General features: G+C 44.1%; 1 protein-coding gene across 1 annotated transcript; it reads right to left on the bottom strand.

Annotated features, from left to right (window-relative positions):
• Window positions 1-10,604: 10,604 nt before the first annotated feature.
• Window positions 10,605-19,079, bottom strand: si:dkey-88e18.2 (interleukin-12 subunit beta). The gene is made up of 8 exons (XM_052461901.1): window positions 18,885-19,079; window positions 15,565-15,646; window positions 15,032-15,268; window positions 14,732-14,834; window positions 14,190-14,380; window positions 13,686-13,834; window positions 13,384-13,494; window positions 10,605-12,153 (listed from the first exon to the last, which is right to left on the bottom strand). The coding sequence occupies exons 2-8, from the start codon at window positions 15,644-15,646 to the stop codon at window positions 12,022-12,024; spliced, it is 1,005 nt and encodes a 334-aa protein (XP_052317861.1). The 5' UTR covers window positions 18,885-19,079; the 3' UTR covers window positions 10,605-12,021.
• Window positions 19,080-19,433: the final 354 nt, after the last annotated feature.

Raw genomic sequence — 19,433 nt, 5'->3', positions numbered from 1 at the left:
AAATGTACATACACAAAAACAAATATTTTTAATCTGTTCCCAAATGCAATATATCATATATATATATATATATATATAATCTCTAGAATTAGTCAATAACAAAAAAATAACTGTGTAGTCTTACAACTCTATCATAGTTTTATACAACTGCAACCCTTGGCCTGATTTTATATTATTTGAGGTACTTTAACATTTGAAACTTTAAAACATTTCTTGTTTTTGTTTATTTAGTTTATATTAATGTTATTTTATGTTTCTTTGGAGAAATATGTACATGTTTTTTTGTATGTATATGTTTTTTTGTTTGTTATTGTATTGTAATTTGAAAGGTAATTAAAAAAAATAATAAAGAAAAATAAATCAAATGGACACTTCAGATTTTCTGAAGCACCCTGGAAAAACACATCTTGAGACAGACACACTGAAACCAAAACTGACATTGCTGTTTGAAATAAGTGATTGCTTAATGCAGACATTTAATCCTTTTAGTCGCCGCCCTTGTGTGGATTATCTGCTGTGCTCCTTCCTACCCATCCGGACACACTCCCCTGGATTTCTCAGCACGCTATCATTGGAAGATGCGCCCTAGTCCCTGGGTCGGATTCCGTCTGAGTACAGTCTGTCTGTCCTGTTGCTGTTGTAAACTGAATTCATTAAACCATCGTTGCTTGCATCTTGCATCCGCCTCTGTGTTGTCACAGAACGATCTGACCAGACCATGGATGCAGCGAGTTCAACGAGTCTGACCGAATTCATTTCCCGCAGTATCACGAGAATGGATCAACAAGAGGAGAACATCTCCAGCACAGGTCGGGCAGTACAAGCCCTTGCGACGCAGGTAGCCCAGCTGATCCAACAATTACAACATCTGAGGGGTTCCGCTGCGCCACCTACACCGGCAGTTCAACCCGCCCCGCCAGAGCCGGATTCCCAGCTAGAGCCACGGCTACCGACACCAGAGGGTTATTCAGGTGATCCTGACTATTGCAGAGCCTTTCTTACGAGATGTTCCATGCATTTCTCGTTGCAGCCACGGACCTTCAACCGTGAACAGTCTAAGGTAGCATTCGTACTCACACTGCTATCAGGCAAAGCGGCTCTTTGGGGAACGGCGGTGTGGGCGAACCAGGACCCATGCTGCACCTCTTTCCAGACACTCTCCGAGGAGATGAGAAGGGTCTTCGATCGGGCCGTGGCGGGTAGGGAGGCGTCCAGACTACTCGCTGACCTTCGCCAAGGAGACCGTTCAGTATCGGAATACTCCATCCAATTCCGCACTCTGGCCGCAGAGTGTCAGTGGAACGAGGAGGCGCAGTGGGACATGTTCCTGCATGGGCTGGAGGACCGGATCCAGAAGGAGATTTATGTTCTGGACCTTCCCAGGAGTTTAAACGGACTAGTGGAACTAGCCTTGAGGGTCGACGCTCGTCTGAGTCGTATTGGCCGCCGAGCATGCCCTAACAGACCGTATAACGACACGGAGGGCGGGCATGCCAGCGGCGGGAACACGGCCAGTTCAGCCTCCGCTCACGAACCCATGCAGCTGGGGAGAGCTCGCCTCTCCCGGGAAGAGAGGGAGAGGCGGAGATCCCAAGGACTCTGTCTCTACTGTGGTAGAGCGGGCCACTTTATCCACTCCTGCCCGGTAAAAGATCAGGCCCGGTAGTAAACATGAGGCTACTATCGGGTGGTGTCACCACAGAGAAGACCTCATCATCTACTCTCCTCCCGGTAAGACTAAGATGGGCCACCCACACGCACGACACCCAAGCCTTACTGGACTCAGGAGCAGAGGGTAATTTCATGGACTTCAAGCTCGCTCACAAACTCCAGATTCCTATCACCTCACTCACGCACAAGATATCCGTCAACGCTCTCAATGGTCAAGAACTCCCCAACATTTCTCACACCACTGAACCTATCACACTCATCACTTCTGGCAATCACACTGAGACACTATCATTTCTACTCATGGACTCACCCCTTGCACCATTAGTCCTCGGCCACCCTTGGCTCACCCAACACAACCCCAGAGTTGACTGGGGTCATAACTCTATATCCATGTGGAGTAACAAGTGTCTTGAGTCCTGTTTAGTGTCTGCCTGTTCGTCTGTGTCTGATTCTGTATTTCTAGAGGAGGCAGTGGATTTGTCTAACGTGCCCGTTGAATACCTCGACCTGAAGGAGGTGTTCAGTAAGTCCCGTGCTGCTTCTCTTCCTCCGCATCGTCCCTATGACTGTGCAATACAATTATTGCCAGGTGAGTCTCCGCCTAAAGGCAAGTTATATTCACTCTCTGTTCCTGAGAGGGAGGCTATGGAGAGATACATCTCTGATTCTCTGGCATCTGGATTCATTCGTCCTTCCTCTTCTCCAGCGGGGCGGGGTTCTTCTTTGTGGGGAAGAAGGACGGATCTCTGCGTCCTTGCGTTGATTACCGTGGGTTGAATAACATCACAGTGAAGAATACCTATCCCTTACCGTTGATGTCCTCAGCCTTTGAAAGGTTACAGGGAGCATCCGTGTTCACTAAGTTGGATTTACGTAATGCATATCATTTGGTTCGCATAAGGGGGGAAGACCGCGTTTAACACCCCCAGAGGGCACTTCGAATATTTGGTCATGCCTTTTGGGCTATCCAACTCCCCAGCGGTTTTCCAGGCACTCGTCAATGACGTGCTGAGAGATATGATTGATCAGTTCATATATGTTTACCTGGATGACATACTGATTTTTTCTTCTTCTCTCCAGGAACACGTTCAGCATGTCAGACGAGTGCTTCAGAGGTTGTTGGAGAATGGACTTTTTGTCAAGACGGAGAAATGCATTTTTCATGCACAATCCGTTCCATTCCTAGGTTACATCGTCTCGACTGAAGGTATTCGCATGGATCCTGACAAGGTTAAGGCTGTGGTGGATTGGCCAAGCCCAGATTCCCGTAAGGCCCTACAGAGGTTTCTGGGATTCGCCAATTTCTACCGGCGTTTCGTTCGCAACTTTAGTCAGATAGTCGCTCCTCTTACCGCCTTAACCTCCCCAGAGTGACGTTCAGGTGGTCCGATACAGCCGAGGCTGCATTCGCCAAACTCAAGAGCCGCTTTGTTTCGGCTCCCATCCTCATAGCTCCCGATCCCTCGCGTCAGTTCGTAGTAGAGGTGGACGCTTCAGAGGTGGGGGTAGGTGCGGTACTTTCCCAACGTTCCTCTTCTGACGACAAGATGCACCCTTGTGCGTTCCTTTCCCATCGGTTATCACCTGCGGAACGCAACTACGACATTGGCAACAGAGAGTTGTTGGCAGTGAAGTTAGCACTGGAGGAGTGGCGCCATTGGTTAGAGGGTTCGGGGTACCTTTTATAGTTTGGACCGATCACAAAAATTTGGAATATATCAGAACCGCCAAGCGACTCAACTCCAGGCAGGCGCGGTGGGCACTCTTTTTCGGACGCTTTGACTTCTCTCTCTCGTATCGCCCGGGTTCCAAGAATGTCAAACCCGATTCCCTTTCTCGCATTTTTGACCATTCCGAACGCCCATCCACTCCCGAGTGCATCCTACCCGGGACCCTAGTAGTATCCACACTCACATGGGAGGTTGAATCGAGGGTCAAAACGGCCTTAGAAGGGGTAATGCCTCCGCCCGGTTGCCCGCCTAATCGGTTGTTTGTGCCGGAGGGGTGTCGGTCCGATGTTATTCGGTGGGGGCATTGCTCCAACGTAGCGTGTCATCCAGGAGTCAGCCGCACTAGCTTTTTGGTTAAGCAACGCTTTTGGTGGCCACTGATGGCTCGTGACATTCACAGTTTTGTCTTGGCTTGCTCGGTTTGTGCCACTGGGAAGACTTCTAATCGACCCCCAGATGGGTTACTCCAACCGCTGTCGGTCCCTTCGAGACCCTGGTCCCACATCGCGCTAGATTTTGTTACCGCCCTCCCGCCCTCCCAGGGCAAGACGGTGGTGTTGACCGTGGTGGACCGGTTCTCGAAGGCGGCTCATTTTATTCCCTTGCCTAAATTACCATCTGCCAAGGAGACAGCGGTAGCTGTCGTCGATCACGTCTTTCGCTTACATGGCCTGCCGATGGACGTAGTTTCTGACAGGGGGCCCCAATTTGTGTCCAAGTTTTGGCAAGAGTTTTGTAGGTTACTGGGAGCGAGTGTCAGCCTGTCTTCAGGGTTTCATCCCCAGAGCAACGGTCAAACGGAGAGGGCCAACCAAGATTTGGAGAGAGTGTTGCGATGTTTGGTTTCTAAGAATCCCTCTTCCTGGAGTCAACAACTCTCTATGGTTGAGTACGCTCACAATTCGTTGCCAGTGGCAGCTACGGGTCTCTCTCCGTTTGAGTGTAGTTTAGGTTACCAGCCACCTATCTTTCCCAGTACGGAGTCCGAGGTCACTGTTCCTTCCGCTCACGCTTTCATCCAGAGGTGCCGTCACGCATGGAGCAGAGCCCGTGAGACTCTTCTCCGGGTGGGGGCGCGCACAAAGGCTAAGGCCGATCGCCACCGGTCGAAGCCTCCGGTATATGTCGTTGGCCAAAGAGTGTGGCTTTCTACTAAGAACATTCCACTCCGATCCGTTTCGAACAAGCTTGCCCCCAAATTTATCGGCCCGTTCAAAGTCACCAGGATCATTAGTCCGGTGGCGGTCCGGCTCAAGCTTCCTCCAGCGTATAGGAGAATTCATCCTACCTTTCATGTGTCTAAAATAAAACCTGTGTTTCAGGCACGCATTAACCCGCCGGTCCCGGTTCCCCCGCCGCCACGACTTGTTGATGGGGAACCCACCTTTTCTGTCAATCGTATTTTGGACTCTAGAAGGAGGGGACGCGGATTCCAGTACCTGGTGGACTGGGAGGGTTACGGCCCGGAGGAGAGAAGTTGGGTACCTGCTAGGGACATTCTGGATCACTCCCTTATCGATGATTTCAATCGACAGGTAAATTCGCCTGGGAACGCCAAGAGGCGTTCCTAGGGGGGGTATTGTCACGGTTCATGAATCCACTGCCTCTCTCTCTTTCTCTTTCTCTTCTCTCTCTCTCTCTCTCTCTCTCTCTCTCTCTCTCTCTCTCTCTCTCTCTCTCTCTCTCTCTCTCTCTCCCGTGTTTGTGTGGGCGTGGTTCCCTATTCTCGGCCTGATTGTCTGCGCCAGCTGGAACCACTTATCTTCCCTTTATATGTTCTGTAACCAGTGTTTCTTGTTGTCAGATCGTTGTTACTTCCCTGAGGTTGTGTCGTGTGTCTGTGCTCTTCTCTCGCCGCCCTTGTGTGGATTATCTGCTGTGCTCCTTCCTACCCATCCGGACACACTCCCCTGGATTTCTCAGCACGCTATCATTGGAAGATGCGCCCTAGTCCCTGGGTCGGATTCCGTCTGAGTACAGTCTGTCTGTCCTGTTGCTGTTGTAAACTGAATTCATTAAACCATCGTTGCTTGCATCTTGCATCCGCCTCTGTGTTGTCACACACTAGGCTACCCTGCCGCCCCAAATGACCTGTCAAGGTATTGTAGCCTAAAGAAAAATAAAACATTGGCTACTAATAAGGACTTTAACGTTGGAAGGTGCCACAATAATGTCATTTTGGGAGTAGCCGAGTGAACAGGGCCTTTCATGCAGGCCTAGCCCATTTTATGGCTCGGTTGCCATTAAAACTGCATCCAACTATATAGTCCCACGACCGAAGCATTGACGACCGGACACAACTTCCTGTCGGAGTCGTTTCCTAAAACAACTTAGGAAGATAGTGATGATGAATACCGTGAATATGTTTGCATTCACCGGGATATGGCGGCTGGACTCCTCTGTTTTCCCAATTGGGAGTTAAGAATTCTGATAACTAGAAACAGATTAGAGTATTTTCTTTGTCTTCTTTTTTTATCAATAGCCATTTGCTTTCTAAACTGTTTTTCCTACGATTGTATTTTGAAATATTGCGATAGACCTAGACCTACAGTATTTAACTGCTTTTCACTGACCACTGCAACACAATAATTAGCTACTTGTTGGGCTCAGTAGTGGAGAAACGACCAAATTGTCATACTTAAGTAAAAGTAAAGATACCTTAATAGAAATGACTCAAGTGAAAGTCACTCAGTAAAATACTACTTGAGTATAAATCTAAAGGTATTCGTTTTTAAATATACTTAAATATCCGTCGTCCTGCAAAGATGACTGCAAGAGCACAGCACAGAATGCTCAATGAGGCTAAGAAGAATCCTAGAGTGTCAGCTAAAGACTTATAGAAATCTTTGGAACATGCTAACATCTCTGTTGACGAGACTATGATACGTAAAACACTAAACAATAATGGTCTTCATGGGAGGACACCATGGAAGAGGCCACTGTGGAAGAGGCCACCATGGAAGAGGCCACAAAAGTGCACCTAGATGTTCCACAGTGCCACTGGCAAAATATTATGTGGACAGATGAAATTACAGTTGAGTTGGTTGGAAGGAACACACAACACTATGTGTGGAGAAAAAAGGCACAGCACACCAATATCAAAACCTTATCCCAACTATAAAGCATCATAGTTTGGGGCTGCTTTGCCGCCTCAGGGCCTGGACAGATTGCCATCATCGACGGAAAAATGATTTCCCAAGTTTATCAAGACATTTTGCAGGAGAATGTTAGGCTATCTATCCGCCAATTGCAGCTCAACAGAAGTTGGGTGATGCAAGAGGACAACGACTCAAAACACAGGAGTAAATCAACAACAGAATGGCTTCAACAGAAGAAAATACGACTTCTGAAGTGGCCCAGTCAGAGTCCTGACCTCAACACGATTGAGATGCTGTGGCATGACCTCAAGAGAGCAGTTTACACCAGACATCCCAAGGATATTGCTGAACTGAAACAGTTTTGCAAAGAGGAATGGTCCAAAATTCCTCTTGACCATTGTGCAGGTCTGATCCGCAACTACAGAAAACGTTTGGTTGAGGTTATTGCTGCCAAAGGAGGGTCAAACAGTTATTACAATCCAAGGGTTCACATACTTTTCCCACCCTGCACTGTGAATATTTACACGGTGTGTTCAATAAAGACAATAAAAACATATAATTGGTTGTGTTATTAGTTTAAGTTGACTGTGTTTGTCTATTGTTGTGACCTAGATGAAGTTCAGATCAAAATTTATGACCAATTTATGCAGAAATCCAGGTATTTCCAAAGGGTTCACATACTTTTTCTTGCCACTGTATATATATATGCATAATTTAACATAAAATCCCTCACCAACAGTAACTGTAGAACCAGTCAAGCTAAAGACACCAAAACAACTTTTAGATGTTCAGTCTATCCTAACTTCACATTCTTAAAACTTTGAACAACTTTAATTATAGAAATTGACTTTAATTATAAACATTTGCATAAATGAACATAGCTAGAGACACCATTTTCTTCAGGAAATGTACTTTTCTAGTTGAATTATTTATTTTATACAGTCATTATTGCTCTTCTTTATCAAAGGTGTTTATCATTTCAGACCCCACTGTATATATACAGTATACAAACAAGGAAACAGACGTGAGAGGCGAAAAACACATAACCATTTATTTGAATATGTTGGTAAACCATTGTATAAAAGTGATAATGCCCTTTTTGTAAGTTTTTTCATATAGTTATTGTGAAAAAGGTAAGTATATTTAAGGGATAATGCCCGAGAAGTCAGTGTTTGGAGGATACAGTTGAAGTCGGAAGTGTAACGGCCGTTGGTGGAAGAAGGAGAAGAGGACCAAAGAGCAGCGTGGTACGTATTCATAATGATTTTAATAAAGATGAATACTGGAACAAAAACAACAAACCGACAAACGAACAGTTCTGCAAGGTGCAACAAAAACACTAAACAGAAAATAACTACCCACAACCCATAGTGGGAAAATAGGCTGCCTAAGTATGGTTCTCAATCAGAGACAATGATCGACAGCTGCCTCTGATTGGGAACCATACCAGGCCATACACAGAAATACAAAACATAGAATGCCAACCCCAACTCACACCCTGACCAAACTAAAACAGAGACATAAAAAAAGGAATTAAGTCAGAACGTGACAGGAAGTTTACATACACCTGAGCCAAATACATTTAAACTCAGTTTTTCAAAATTCCTGACATTTAATCCCAGTAAAAATTCCTTGTTTTAGGTCAGTTAGGATCACCACTTTGTTTTAAGAATGTGAAATGTCAGAAAAATAGTAGAGATAATGATTTATTTCAGCTTTTATTTCATTCATCACATTCCTAGTGGGTCAGAAGTTCACATAGACTCAATTAGTATTTGGAAGCATTGCCTTTAAATTCTTTAACTAATTATGGTGCGCGTAAAGATGGTGGCAGGTGTGCGTAATAATGAGTAAACTGGTGACAGCAAGTGCTAGAAAGGGGGAGCGGGAGTAGACGTGTGTAACACTTGTCATCTGGGGAAGGAGAGGAGGACCAAGGTGCAGCGTGGTAAGTGTTCATATTATTTAATGAAATATGCAACACAAGACAAAACAACAAACACGACAAACAAACAGTCCTGAAAGGTGAAACAAAAACACTAAACAGGAAGCAACGACCCACAAAACACAATGGAAAACAGGCTACCTAAATATGGTTCTCAATCAGGGACAATGATTGACAGCTGCCTCTGATTGAGAACAATACCAGGTCAAACACAGAAATAGAAAATCATAGACAAACTAACAGACAACCCACCCAACTCACGCCCCGACCATACTAAAACAAAAGACAAAACAAATGAACTAAGGTCAGAACGTGACAGTACCCCCTCCCCCCAAAGGTGCGGACTCCGGCCGCAAAACCTGAACCTATAGGGGAGGGTCTGGGTGGGTGTCTGTCCACGGTGGCGGCTCTGGCGCGGGACGTGGACCCCACTCCACCATAATATTTCTCCGCCTCCTTAACCGCCTCCGTGGCCTCTTAAGAGCGGTGACCCTCGCCGCCGACCTCGGACTGGGGACCGTAGCCACGGGTCCCGAATGGACGGGAGATTCCGGCAGCGGCGGAGTGAAGGACGACTCCGGCAGCGCCGGACAGGAGTGAGACTCCGGCAGCTCCGGAGTGAAGGGCGGCTCTGGCAGCTCAGGACAGACTGGCGGCTCTGGCAGCTCAGGACAGACGGGAGACTCTGGCAGCTCAGGACAGACGGGAGACTCTGGCAGCTCAGGACAGATGGGAGACTCTGGCAGCGCTGGGCAGGAGGAAGGCTCTGGCAGTGCTGGACAGGTGGGAGCACCTGTAGGGAGAAGACGGAGTGACAGCCTGGTGCGGGTGCCTGCCCCCGGAGGGCTGGTGTGTGGAGGTGTCACCGGATAGACCGGACCGTGAAGGCACACTGAAGCTCTTGAGCACCGAGCCTGCCCAACCTTACCTGGTTGAATGCTCCCCGTAGCCAGGCCAGTGCGGCGAGGTGGAATAGCCCGCACTGGGCTGTGCTGGCGAACCGGGGACACCCTGCGTAAGGCTGGTGACATGTACACTGGCCCGAGGAGATGCACTGGAGACCAGATGCGCTGAGCCGGCTTCATGGCACCTGGCTCGATGCCCACTCTAGCCCGGCCATTACGAGGCGCTGCAATGTACCGCACCGGGCTATGCACACGCACCGGGGACAACGTGCGCCTCACGGCATAACACGGTGCCTGCCCGGTCCCTCTCGCTCTCCGGTAAGCACAGGGAGTTGGCTCAGGTCTCCTACCTGACTTAGCCACACTCCCCGTGTGCCCCCCCAAGAAATCTTTGGAGCTGCCTCTCGGGCTTCCAACCGCGCCGCCGCGCTGCCTCCTCATACCACCGCCTCTCAGCTTTCGCTGCCTCCAGCTCAGCCTTGGGGCGGTGATATTCTCCAGCATGTGCCCATGGTCCCTTGCCGTCCAGAATCTCCTCCCATGTTCAGGAGTCATGCGCTTCCGGCCGCTGCTGCTGCTGCCCGTTACCACGCTGCTTGGTCCTTTCTTGGTGGGTGGTTCTGTAACGCTTGTCGTCTGGGGAAGGAGAGGAGGACCAAGGTGCAGCAAAACACTAAACAGGAAACAACCACCCACAAAACACAATGGAAAACATACCTACATATGGTTCTCAATCAGGGACAACAATTGACAGCTGCCTCTGATTGAGAACCATACCAGGCCAAACACAGAAATAGAAAAACATAGACAAACTAACATATACAACCCACTCAACTCACGCCCTGACCATACTAAAACAAAAGACAAAACAAAAGAACTAAGGTCAGAACGTGACAACGTGACAGGCCCGTTTGCTTCCATTACATTCTTAGTGAATATAACATTGCTACATTGACCTGTAGTTACAACTGTGATACTTGTTTGTGGTTTGTGTAATCACACATGAAAATGCTTACACATATGAAATTTGCAAACAAGCGGAAATAAATCGTTTTAAGCTTCTCCTTCGTCTGGAATGAAATACCATTGAAGTACATGGTTTTAATGCCACCTGTTATGAAGGGGGTTCCTGCTCAGAATCTCTTGGTCTTCCTGGGGTACTCCTGCCTGTTGATGGACTCAGTAGTGACCACTAGGGGAGCAGTCTCCTCAGTGTAGGTTGAAAGGGAATGGGTGAGTGTGGCTACGCAAGTGCCAGTGTGTGTCAAATCAAAGTTTATTGGTCGCATACACAGTTTAGCAGATGTTATAGCGGGTGCAGTGAAGTGCTTATGTTACTAGCTCCTAACAATGCAGTAAAATGTCAATCAAGTTTACAAATAATACCAAATAAATGAATCAAGAAACCAATCTAGAAACATCAGAATTAATCTAATTAACAACCCAAATATCTCTGTAACAGTAATCCAAATGCATTCTATCCATATGTACACCAGAATAATTTTCACAAGATATTAAACGAAGAATGGTATGAACAGCATTAGATATATTAGAGTGAGCTATATCAAGATTCCAGTACATAAATAAATATGTGGTGTGTATAATTAGTAGAAATATTAGAATGAGCTATGTCGAGAAATACATAGTGTGAAACAGGAAGTGTACAGTGGTTGAATGTCTCAAGAAATGCATTGTGTGTGTGTGTGTGTGTGTGTGTGTGTGTGTGTGTGTGTGTGTGTGTGTGTGTGTGTGTGTGTGTGTGTGTGTGTGTGTGTGTGTGTGTGTGTGATAGCTTGCTTTATATAAAATTACTTTAAAGTATTACTTATGTCGTTTTTCTGGGGTGTCTGTACTTTCATTTTCTATTTATATTCTTGACAACTTTTACTTTTACTTCACTACATTCCTAAAGAAAATCATGTACTTTTTACTCCATACATTTTCCCTGACACCCTAAAGTACTCATTACATTTTGAATGCTTAGCAGGACAGGACAATGGTCCAATTCAGGCAGGTATCAAGAGAAAATCCCTGGTCATCCCTACTGCCTCCTATCTGGTGGACTCACTAAACACAAATGCTTTGTTTGTAAATTATGTCTGAGTGTTTGAGTGTGCCCCAAGCTCTCTGTAAATAAAAAATAAAATGGTGCCCCCAAATATAATAAGCTTGTCTTACTCTATTGTTTGTAAGCAAGTGTAATTGTAAGCAAACACGGTTTAGCCTCGAAACATAGTTAAAACTACATAGATTGTCAGCTATAGACAGCTCTGTTTCTGAATTTTGGAGTGGTTACATTTCTCCAGCCCCATCACTCAGCCTGTACACCAAGACAGTGGCAGGTGTCCATTTTGTTTTGGTTTGAACTACAGATTGCCACTTTAACAACCTGTATGTGTTGATACATTGATGTTGTGATCTAATTTACACAGTAGATAAAAAATTATTTCTGGTCACATTCATCAGATTAGCATTTTCATCTGAAATTTGCAGGAGTAAAACCATGTCTGCATGAGGACCATCCACTCTATAGACAAACTACATGGATGTAGAAAGTCCATAATCATCACTACTTTTTAGGAACATGTTGAATATTACATTTTATTGACATATTTAACTGTCTAGATCCCAGAAACACATAGTGATACGACAATAGAGACGCACGATGTCCGTTATTCATTAGCAGTGAATGCAGATCTCGACTTAGTCTTGGTCCTCTTCTTTTCTCCAGTCTTGCAGCAGATGCTATCTTTTCCTTTGCGTTTTTCTTTGCATTTCTCCTCCTTTTTGCCTCCCGTAACCACCTGTAATAAGGTAAATGGTAGAGTGTTTCCTATCCATAAGCCAACCAGATGGTTATTTTGTTTGGGCACCTCATTCAAGAAACACAACAAAGATCACTTACTCTACAAAACTTGTAGGAAATATTTCATCTGATGTGTGTGTTTGTCTGTGCGAGTGTTTTGTGCGTGCGGCAGAGGAGGATGGTGGGAGAAGAATATAGCAGGATGGGCTCAATGTAATGGCTGGAATGGAATGAATGGAAAGGTATCAAACACATCGACTTGTGTTTTATACCAATCCATCCTTCTATTACTCTGGCCACTAGCACCTCTCTCTCTCTCTGTGTGTGTGTGTGTGTGTGTGTGTGTGTGTGTGTGTGTGTGTGTGTGTGTGTGTGTGTGTGTGTGTGTGTGTGTGTGTGTGTGTGTGTGTGTGTGTGTGTGTGTGTGTGTGTGTGTGTGTGTGTGTGTGTGTGTGTGTGTGTTTCTTGGTCTAACAGGATGTAATGGAATAAGTGTGAATAGACTGCCCTTCACATTGAGCCACAGTACACAACACATTAGCCCAGAAATGACTCAGATGCTACATCAGTGTCTATGTAACAGGCTTATCCATGAGACTAGTGTAAAATGTTTTGTGGTTAAATTATATAGAGTATTTTTGCTTTCTTCCATTTCTTGATTACTATACAATCATCAAGTTCACCTTTAATATGTTACAATAATACCAAACATCAACAAAAACACATATACTGTATGTACACCTCCCAACACATATATATATATATACATAGTATACAGTATACAAACAAGGAAACAGAAGTATGAGGCAGGAAACTCACAGCTCTTTTAATAGCAATAGTTGTGACGTACAAAGAGACAGAGCCAAACCATCAGCCTACACAGAAAAACCACCACAAAGATACATTGATAAAGGGACAGATATCACATCACACACTTGTACACTGTAAACCAGGGTTGCAATGGTGCTCAGGATAGAGGTTGTTGTTAACCCTTTTGTAAATTTCTTCAGATAGTTATTATGAAATAGATAAGTATATAATTCAATAAATATGTCAATAATTACCATTTTGAAGATTTACATATTTGTTAGAAGGCTATGATAACCAGTGCCTGAAGAAATAATGGTAACTTACGTTGGAGGGTGATAGTAGAAATGAAGTGATACTGTAAAAAGCATCTGCTAAATGTCATATATTATTCTATTATTATTATATCTTAGTTGGTTACATTTTTCCAGGGGGTCCACTGGCTCCAGGGGGAAGGGACCAGGGGGTCTCTGGAGCGGGCCCTCAGCTTACTGACCCCTCTCGGTATGAGAGGATTCATAGAGTGCTCCTCCTAGAGAGCGTAAGGCAAAGGAGAGAGTTATGGTTTCATTCCAAAATTCCAGTGTGTGTCAATGTGTGCATAAGCTGTGTGTGTGTGTGTGTGTGTGTGTGTGTGTGTGTGTGTGTGTGTGTGTGTGTGTGTGTGTGTGTGTGTGTGTGTGTGTGTGTGTGTGTGTGTGTGTGTGTGTGTGTGTGTTGTACCTTTCCGTTGTCTTTAAAAATGTATCCTATCTGGTGCTCCAGAGGGAAGTAGCTGGGCGGACAGTTCCAGGTGGCTGGCGGTTCTACTTTCACCTTCAATCTCTGATCCATCACCTGGCACTTCATCCCTGCAGGACTGTCTGGCTGGACTGTGGACATGTATATAATAGGCAGGGGTATATTTATTAGTGCACAATGCAGCAAAAAGTTTGCTCCGAAGCCAAACATTTTACATTTTTAAAAACGAAAACAAGCATATAGGACAAATTTACGTAGATTTCAGGTCCATTTGCTTCCGTTAGCTTCCTTGTGAATTCAACATTGTTACATAGACCTGTGATACTTGTTTTTGGTTTGGGTAATCACACATAACATTCTTACACACATGAGATTTGCAAACAAATGGAAATGAATTGTGTTTTAAGCCTTTCCTTACTCTGGAAAGAAGTACCATGAAAGTATTTGGTTTTAATACCACCTAGGTGGATAGGTGGATACACTCACCAATGTCGTTTAGGTAGAACCTCTTAGTCTTCCTGAGGTACTCCTGCCTGGTGATGGCCTCAACAGTGACCACTAGGGGAGCGGCCTCCTCAGTGTAGGGTGAAAGCGAATGTGTCAGTTCAAACTCCAACCCTCCATCTTGGAGGCTGGTCGTTGGGTACACCCAGGTGCAAGATTCCTGGCTGTCAGTACTGGAGACACATACAGAGGTAGAGTTTTAATTTGAGGGAGTTTGCTACAGCAGGAAAATAATCCTGCAGCGACAGGAAATGTGAATTTTTATGTGGATTCTAATTAATGGACATTTTAATTTCAAAGTGGAAATTACAAACTTTAGAAGCCTTGTTAAAACTAATAGACTTTAAGTTTGAAATTCTCAGCAACAAAAGAGTGCTCAAATTAATATCCTACATCTGTACAGTGCACATCAGATTAAATAAGAATGTCTGTCTGTGTCTGAATAAAAACGATGAAAAAGGCTACGTTTGTATGTGTGTGTGTGTGTGTGTGTGTGTGCGTGCGTGTGTGTATGTGTTACTTACCAGTCATGGCCCAGCCCAAGACGGACAGCTGTGAATTCACTGTGGGTCCAGCTACAGTTAAAGGTGCAGCCATAAGACTTGGCCTGACAGCTGATTAAATAATCTACAGAGAGAGGCAGAGCATACACACACATACATACACACACACACACACACACACACACACACACACACACACACACACACACACACACACACACATACACATACACATACACATACACATACAAACATGAACAACCAGACATGTGGTAGAGACATGTGGGCAATAAACTCTCTCTCTGTCACAAACACACACACCGTCCTGTTCCTCTGGGTCCTTCAGCTCCTCCAGTAGATAGATGGAGCCTAGTTTCTTGTCTCCATCCCAGCAGCTGTATTCTCCATACCAGTCCACCTCATTCAGTATCAGGTTACGGCCTTGGACCTGAGCTTTGTCTAAATCCTCAGTCTCTCCCTCGTACTTCCACGTCATAGCTCCAGAGAATGCCGTGGGACAAGTCAGAGTCACCAAATTGTCCCCCTTATCAACAATGTCTATAGGGACGCACGCACACACACATGCACGCACGCACGCACGCACGCACGCACGCACGCACGCACGCACACACACACACACACACACACACACACACACACACACACACACACACACACACACACACACACACTTCAATTAGATCCACAATGGCTTCAATTAGATCCACAATAAAACACTGAGAGTACAGTATACATAAAGAGATACAGGCAGAAACCATTGATACATACAATCAGGAACACACACAGCTCAGAGATAAAGAGAGAAACACACACACATACAAACACACACTCACAGAGTTCATGGAAGGAGGTGAGACCATTCACTCTCGGTAGAATAACACAGAGGAGCATGATGAGCCATGGTACGAGAGTCATCTGGAGAGGAAAGAAAGTACAGAGGGGAGAGAAAGTCACACCGTATACAGGAGTAGGGTGAAGATGACTGTAGAGATACTAATCTAACATCAGTTTACTGTTTCACCCTAATGGTTAGGGTTAGGACATCTGGAGAGTAAGCAGACCACAGATCAGTTTACTGTTTCACCCTAATGGTTAGGGTTAGGACTTCTGGAGAGTAAGCAGACCACAGATCAGTTTACTGTTTCACCCTAATGGTTAGGGTTAGGACTTCTGGAGGGTTAACAGACTATAGATCTGTGCCTATGGGAAGCCTTTACCTGGAGTTACCTGGATTTATCCTATTCTAATCATAATTATATGACAAACTAGCCAGTACCTAATGCGAACTTGTTTTTTGGGGAATTCATTAAAGCAATTTGCTCCACTTGGCCTACATATGGCATATACCAGTTACTCAATGTGATTAATTATTGGAAGGAAGTACAAGAAACTTTATTGTTACAGCAGGACTGACTACGCAGGACTGTAAAATAAAACATAGGCATATCTATATTAACCCTGTGAGATAATATAGATTGGATAATGTTTATATTATTATACTAATACAATTGCTCAAAGAAATACATTTTGTTTAATAAAAAATATCTAAAAAAGATAGGAGTCAAAATTATTGGCATCGCTGTATTCAATTTTCTAGCCCACTCCCCTTGTGAGGATAAAGACACTGAGCCTTTTTCTAAAATGTTTTATGAGCTTGGAGAACACATTGAGGCGGCAGGTGTCCTAGTGGTTAGAGTGTTGGACTTGTAACCGAAAGGTTGCAAGATTGAATCCCAGAGCTGAAAAGGTAAAAATCAGATGTTCTGCCCCTGAACAAGGCAGTTAACCCACTGTTCCTAGGCTGTCATCGAAAATAAGAATCTGTTCTTAAAACTTCTTAGGGCTAAGACCCCTTTTTTCTCCACTTCCTGTCTGAATGACATGCCCAAAGTAAACTGCCTGTTGCTCAGGCCCTGAAGCATATAATTGGTACCATTGGAAAGAAAACACTTTGAAGTTTGTAGAAATGTTAAAATATTGTAGGAGAATATTACACAATAGATATGGTAGGAGAAAATCCAACCTGAATTTTTTTTGAGAGAGACCATCCTCTTACAATGGCAAGTATAAGGGCATACTGAAAATTAGCTCCGTGGATGCCATTCCTATGGCTTCCACAAGGTTTCAGCAGTTTTAGTAGGACGCAGTCTTGGAAATTTGTGTTTGCGCGTGCCTTGAAGACAGGACCTGCTAAAATCGGTTTCCTATTGAACATACTTCTTTCTGTAAGAAATTATAGTTTGACTACATTTTAGCGTATCTGAGGAGTAAATAGAAACATATTTTGACTTGTTGAAACAAAGTTTAGGGGTAGATTTTTGGATTCCTTTCTCTGCAAGTTGAATGAGTGGATTACTCAAATCGATGGCGCCAACTAAACAGACTTTTTGGGATATAAAAAAGGATTTTATCTAACAAAACGACACTACATGTTATAGCTGGGACCCTTTCAGAGGAAGATTTTCAAAAGGTAAGTGAATATTTAATCGCTATTTGTGAATTTGCCGGTGGAGAAAATATTTTGACGTGGGGTGATGTCCTCGAACAATCGCATGGCATGTTTTCGCTGTAATAGATACTGTAAATCGGACAGTGGAGTTAGATGAACAAGAATTTAAGCTTTCAACCGATATAAGACACTTGTGTGTACCTAAATGTTTAATATCCATCATTTTTATGATTATTTATTTGAATTGCGCGCCCTCCAGTTTCACCGGAAGTTGTCCCGGTAGCGGGATGCCTAGCCCCATTAACTGACTTGCTTAGTTAAATTAAGGTAAAAAAAATATATAATTAATTGGAAGGGATCTTAGACAATTCCTCCATACAGAAACTTTCCAGATCCTTGATATAATGTGTCTGCTCTTATGGACTGCCCCCTTCTACTTTCAAACCATAGGTTATCAATGATGTTCAAGTCCAGAGATTGAGATGGCCATTACAAAAAGTTGATTTTGTGGTCAATTAACCATTTCTTTGCGGATTGTGATTATAGCCTGGGGTTACTTTCTTGCTGGAAAATCCACTTGGCAACCAGGTGGTAAAGTTGGTAAAGTTCATGACCCTAATCGTTGACCCTAATATGTGGAAGTAAAATAGCACCTTAACATCAAAGATCCACCAGCTTATTTTACAGTTGGTATGAGGTACTTTTCTGCATATGCTTCCATTTTTCGACTCCAAATCCACCGCTGGTGTGCATGGCCAAAGAGCACTCTTTTCATGTCATCTGTAGCTCAGTATTTGTATTACTTATTTTATGCAGTATTTTTTGTTCATCTTTAATTGTGGACCTGACTGTAGCCATTCGCTGAAAAACATTACACACCCAGACTCCAGAAAGAGGTAGAGCAGGCAAACTCTGATATAAAGTTTGAATTAGGAACCTTGGATATGCTCTCAAATATAATAGATCATCATACGTCATCATCATCATACATGTCACATCGGAAACCTTTTTTTAAAACAGCATAAATTGAAAGAAAGAATTAACATTGACGGGTTAGACTGAATATACCAAATATTAGAAACACCTTCCCTGTGGAACGCTTTAGACACCTTGTAGAGTCCATGCCCAGACGAATTGAGGATGTTTCAACACAAACCAGTACGCCTGGCACCTACTACCATACCCCATTCAAAGGCACTTACATTTTTGTGTTGCCCATTCACCCTCTGAATAGCACACATACACAATCCATGTCTCCTCCCCTTCATGTTCACTGATTGAAGTGAATTTAACAAGTGACATAAATAAGGAATCTTAGCTTTCACCTGCATTCACCTGGTTAGTCTATATCATGGACAGAGCAAGTGTTCCCAATGTTTGTATACTCAGTGTATAAAATATATCATGTTGTGATATAATCGTTGGGTAGGATTTAGCCTACTGAAGGTTTGCACCATGCCAAAAGTTTGTAACTGCTTTTTTCCTGAAGGGGAATTAAGCCTAATTAACAGAATATAGAATTTCAATTAAAAGTTCAATGCAAACTACAGTACGTCCTGATGAGCCAACATCAACACAGAAAATTAGCTATTCATTGAATGCAAACAAAAGGTTTACTGAAATGTAATAACCTATGTTTTCAGTTCTAATTAATACATTTCCCATTGAATTGGTTCACAGCCCATAAGTTTGCTCTGCGCTTACCGTTATGCTGAAGTTGCGCTGGTCACGTTGATAAATTGTTGGCAGTCTGCTCGGTCAAGCTTGTCACAAAGAGTCAACTTGAGTTTCTCAAATTTTCTGAAAGTCCTTCTGTTTTATATGTTTGGCTACTGTGTGCTATTCAGCCTCTGCCCACACATCTTTGCCACGGACTTTTGGAAGATTAGAGGGTGGGTGGGGATTTGGGGGAGGATGAAGTTGGGTGCAATTCATAAGTAAACTATTAGTACTAGTAGAACTGTGTGTGCACGTGTGTGTGGGTATGTGTTGGTTTGTGTGTACGTACACATGCACCACAGTTCCATCTGAGATTAGGATCTTGAATGGTGTGACGTGTGAGGGAGTTGTAGCGATGGTCATCAACAAAATATTTTCAGAAGAAAACCCTCCAGTTCGGGGCACTCCCTACACCCACCCCATACTCCCCTCTATCATACAGCAATGTCATCTCTCCTTGCTTTCTTTTTTATGACCAATATTTCATTTATTTTGTTCCTTTTTTGGTCAGGGATACAGCAGGTACAATATTCA

The sequence above is a fragment of the Oncorhynchus keta genome, chromosome 14 (genome assembly GCF_023373465.1).
Source record: "Oncorhynchus keta strain PuntledgeMale-10-30-2019 chromosome 14, Oket_V2, whole genome shotgun sequence".
NCBI lineage: Eukaryota > Metazoa > Chordata > Actinopteri > Salmoniformes > Salmonidae > Oncorhynchus > Oncorhynchus keta.
The sequence above is the reverse complement of the archived record's forward strand: the minus strand, read 5'-3'. Positions and strand labels throughout refer to the sequence as shown.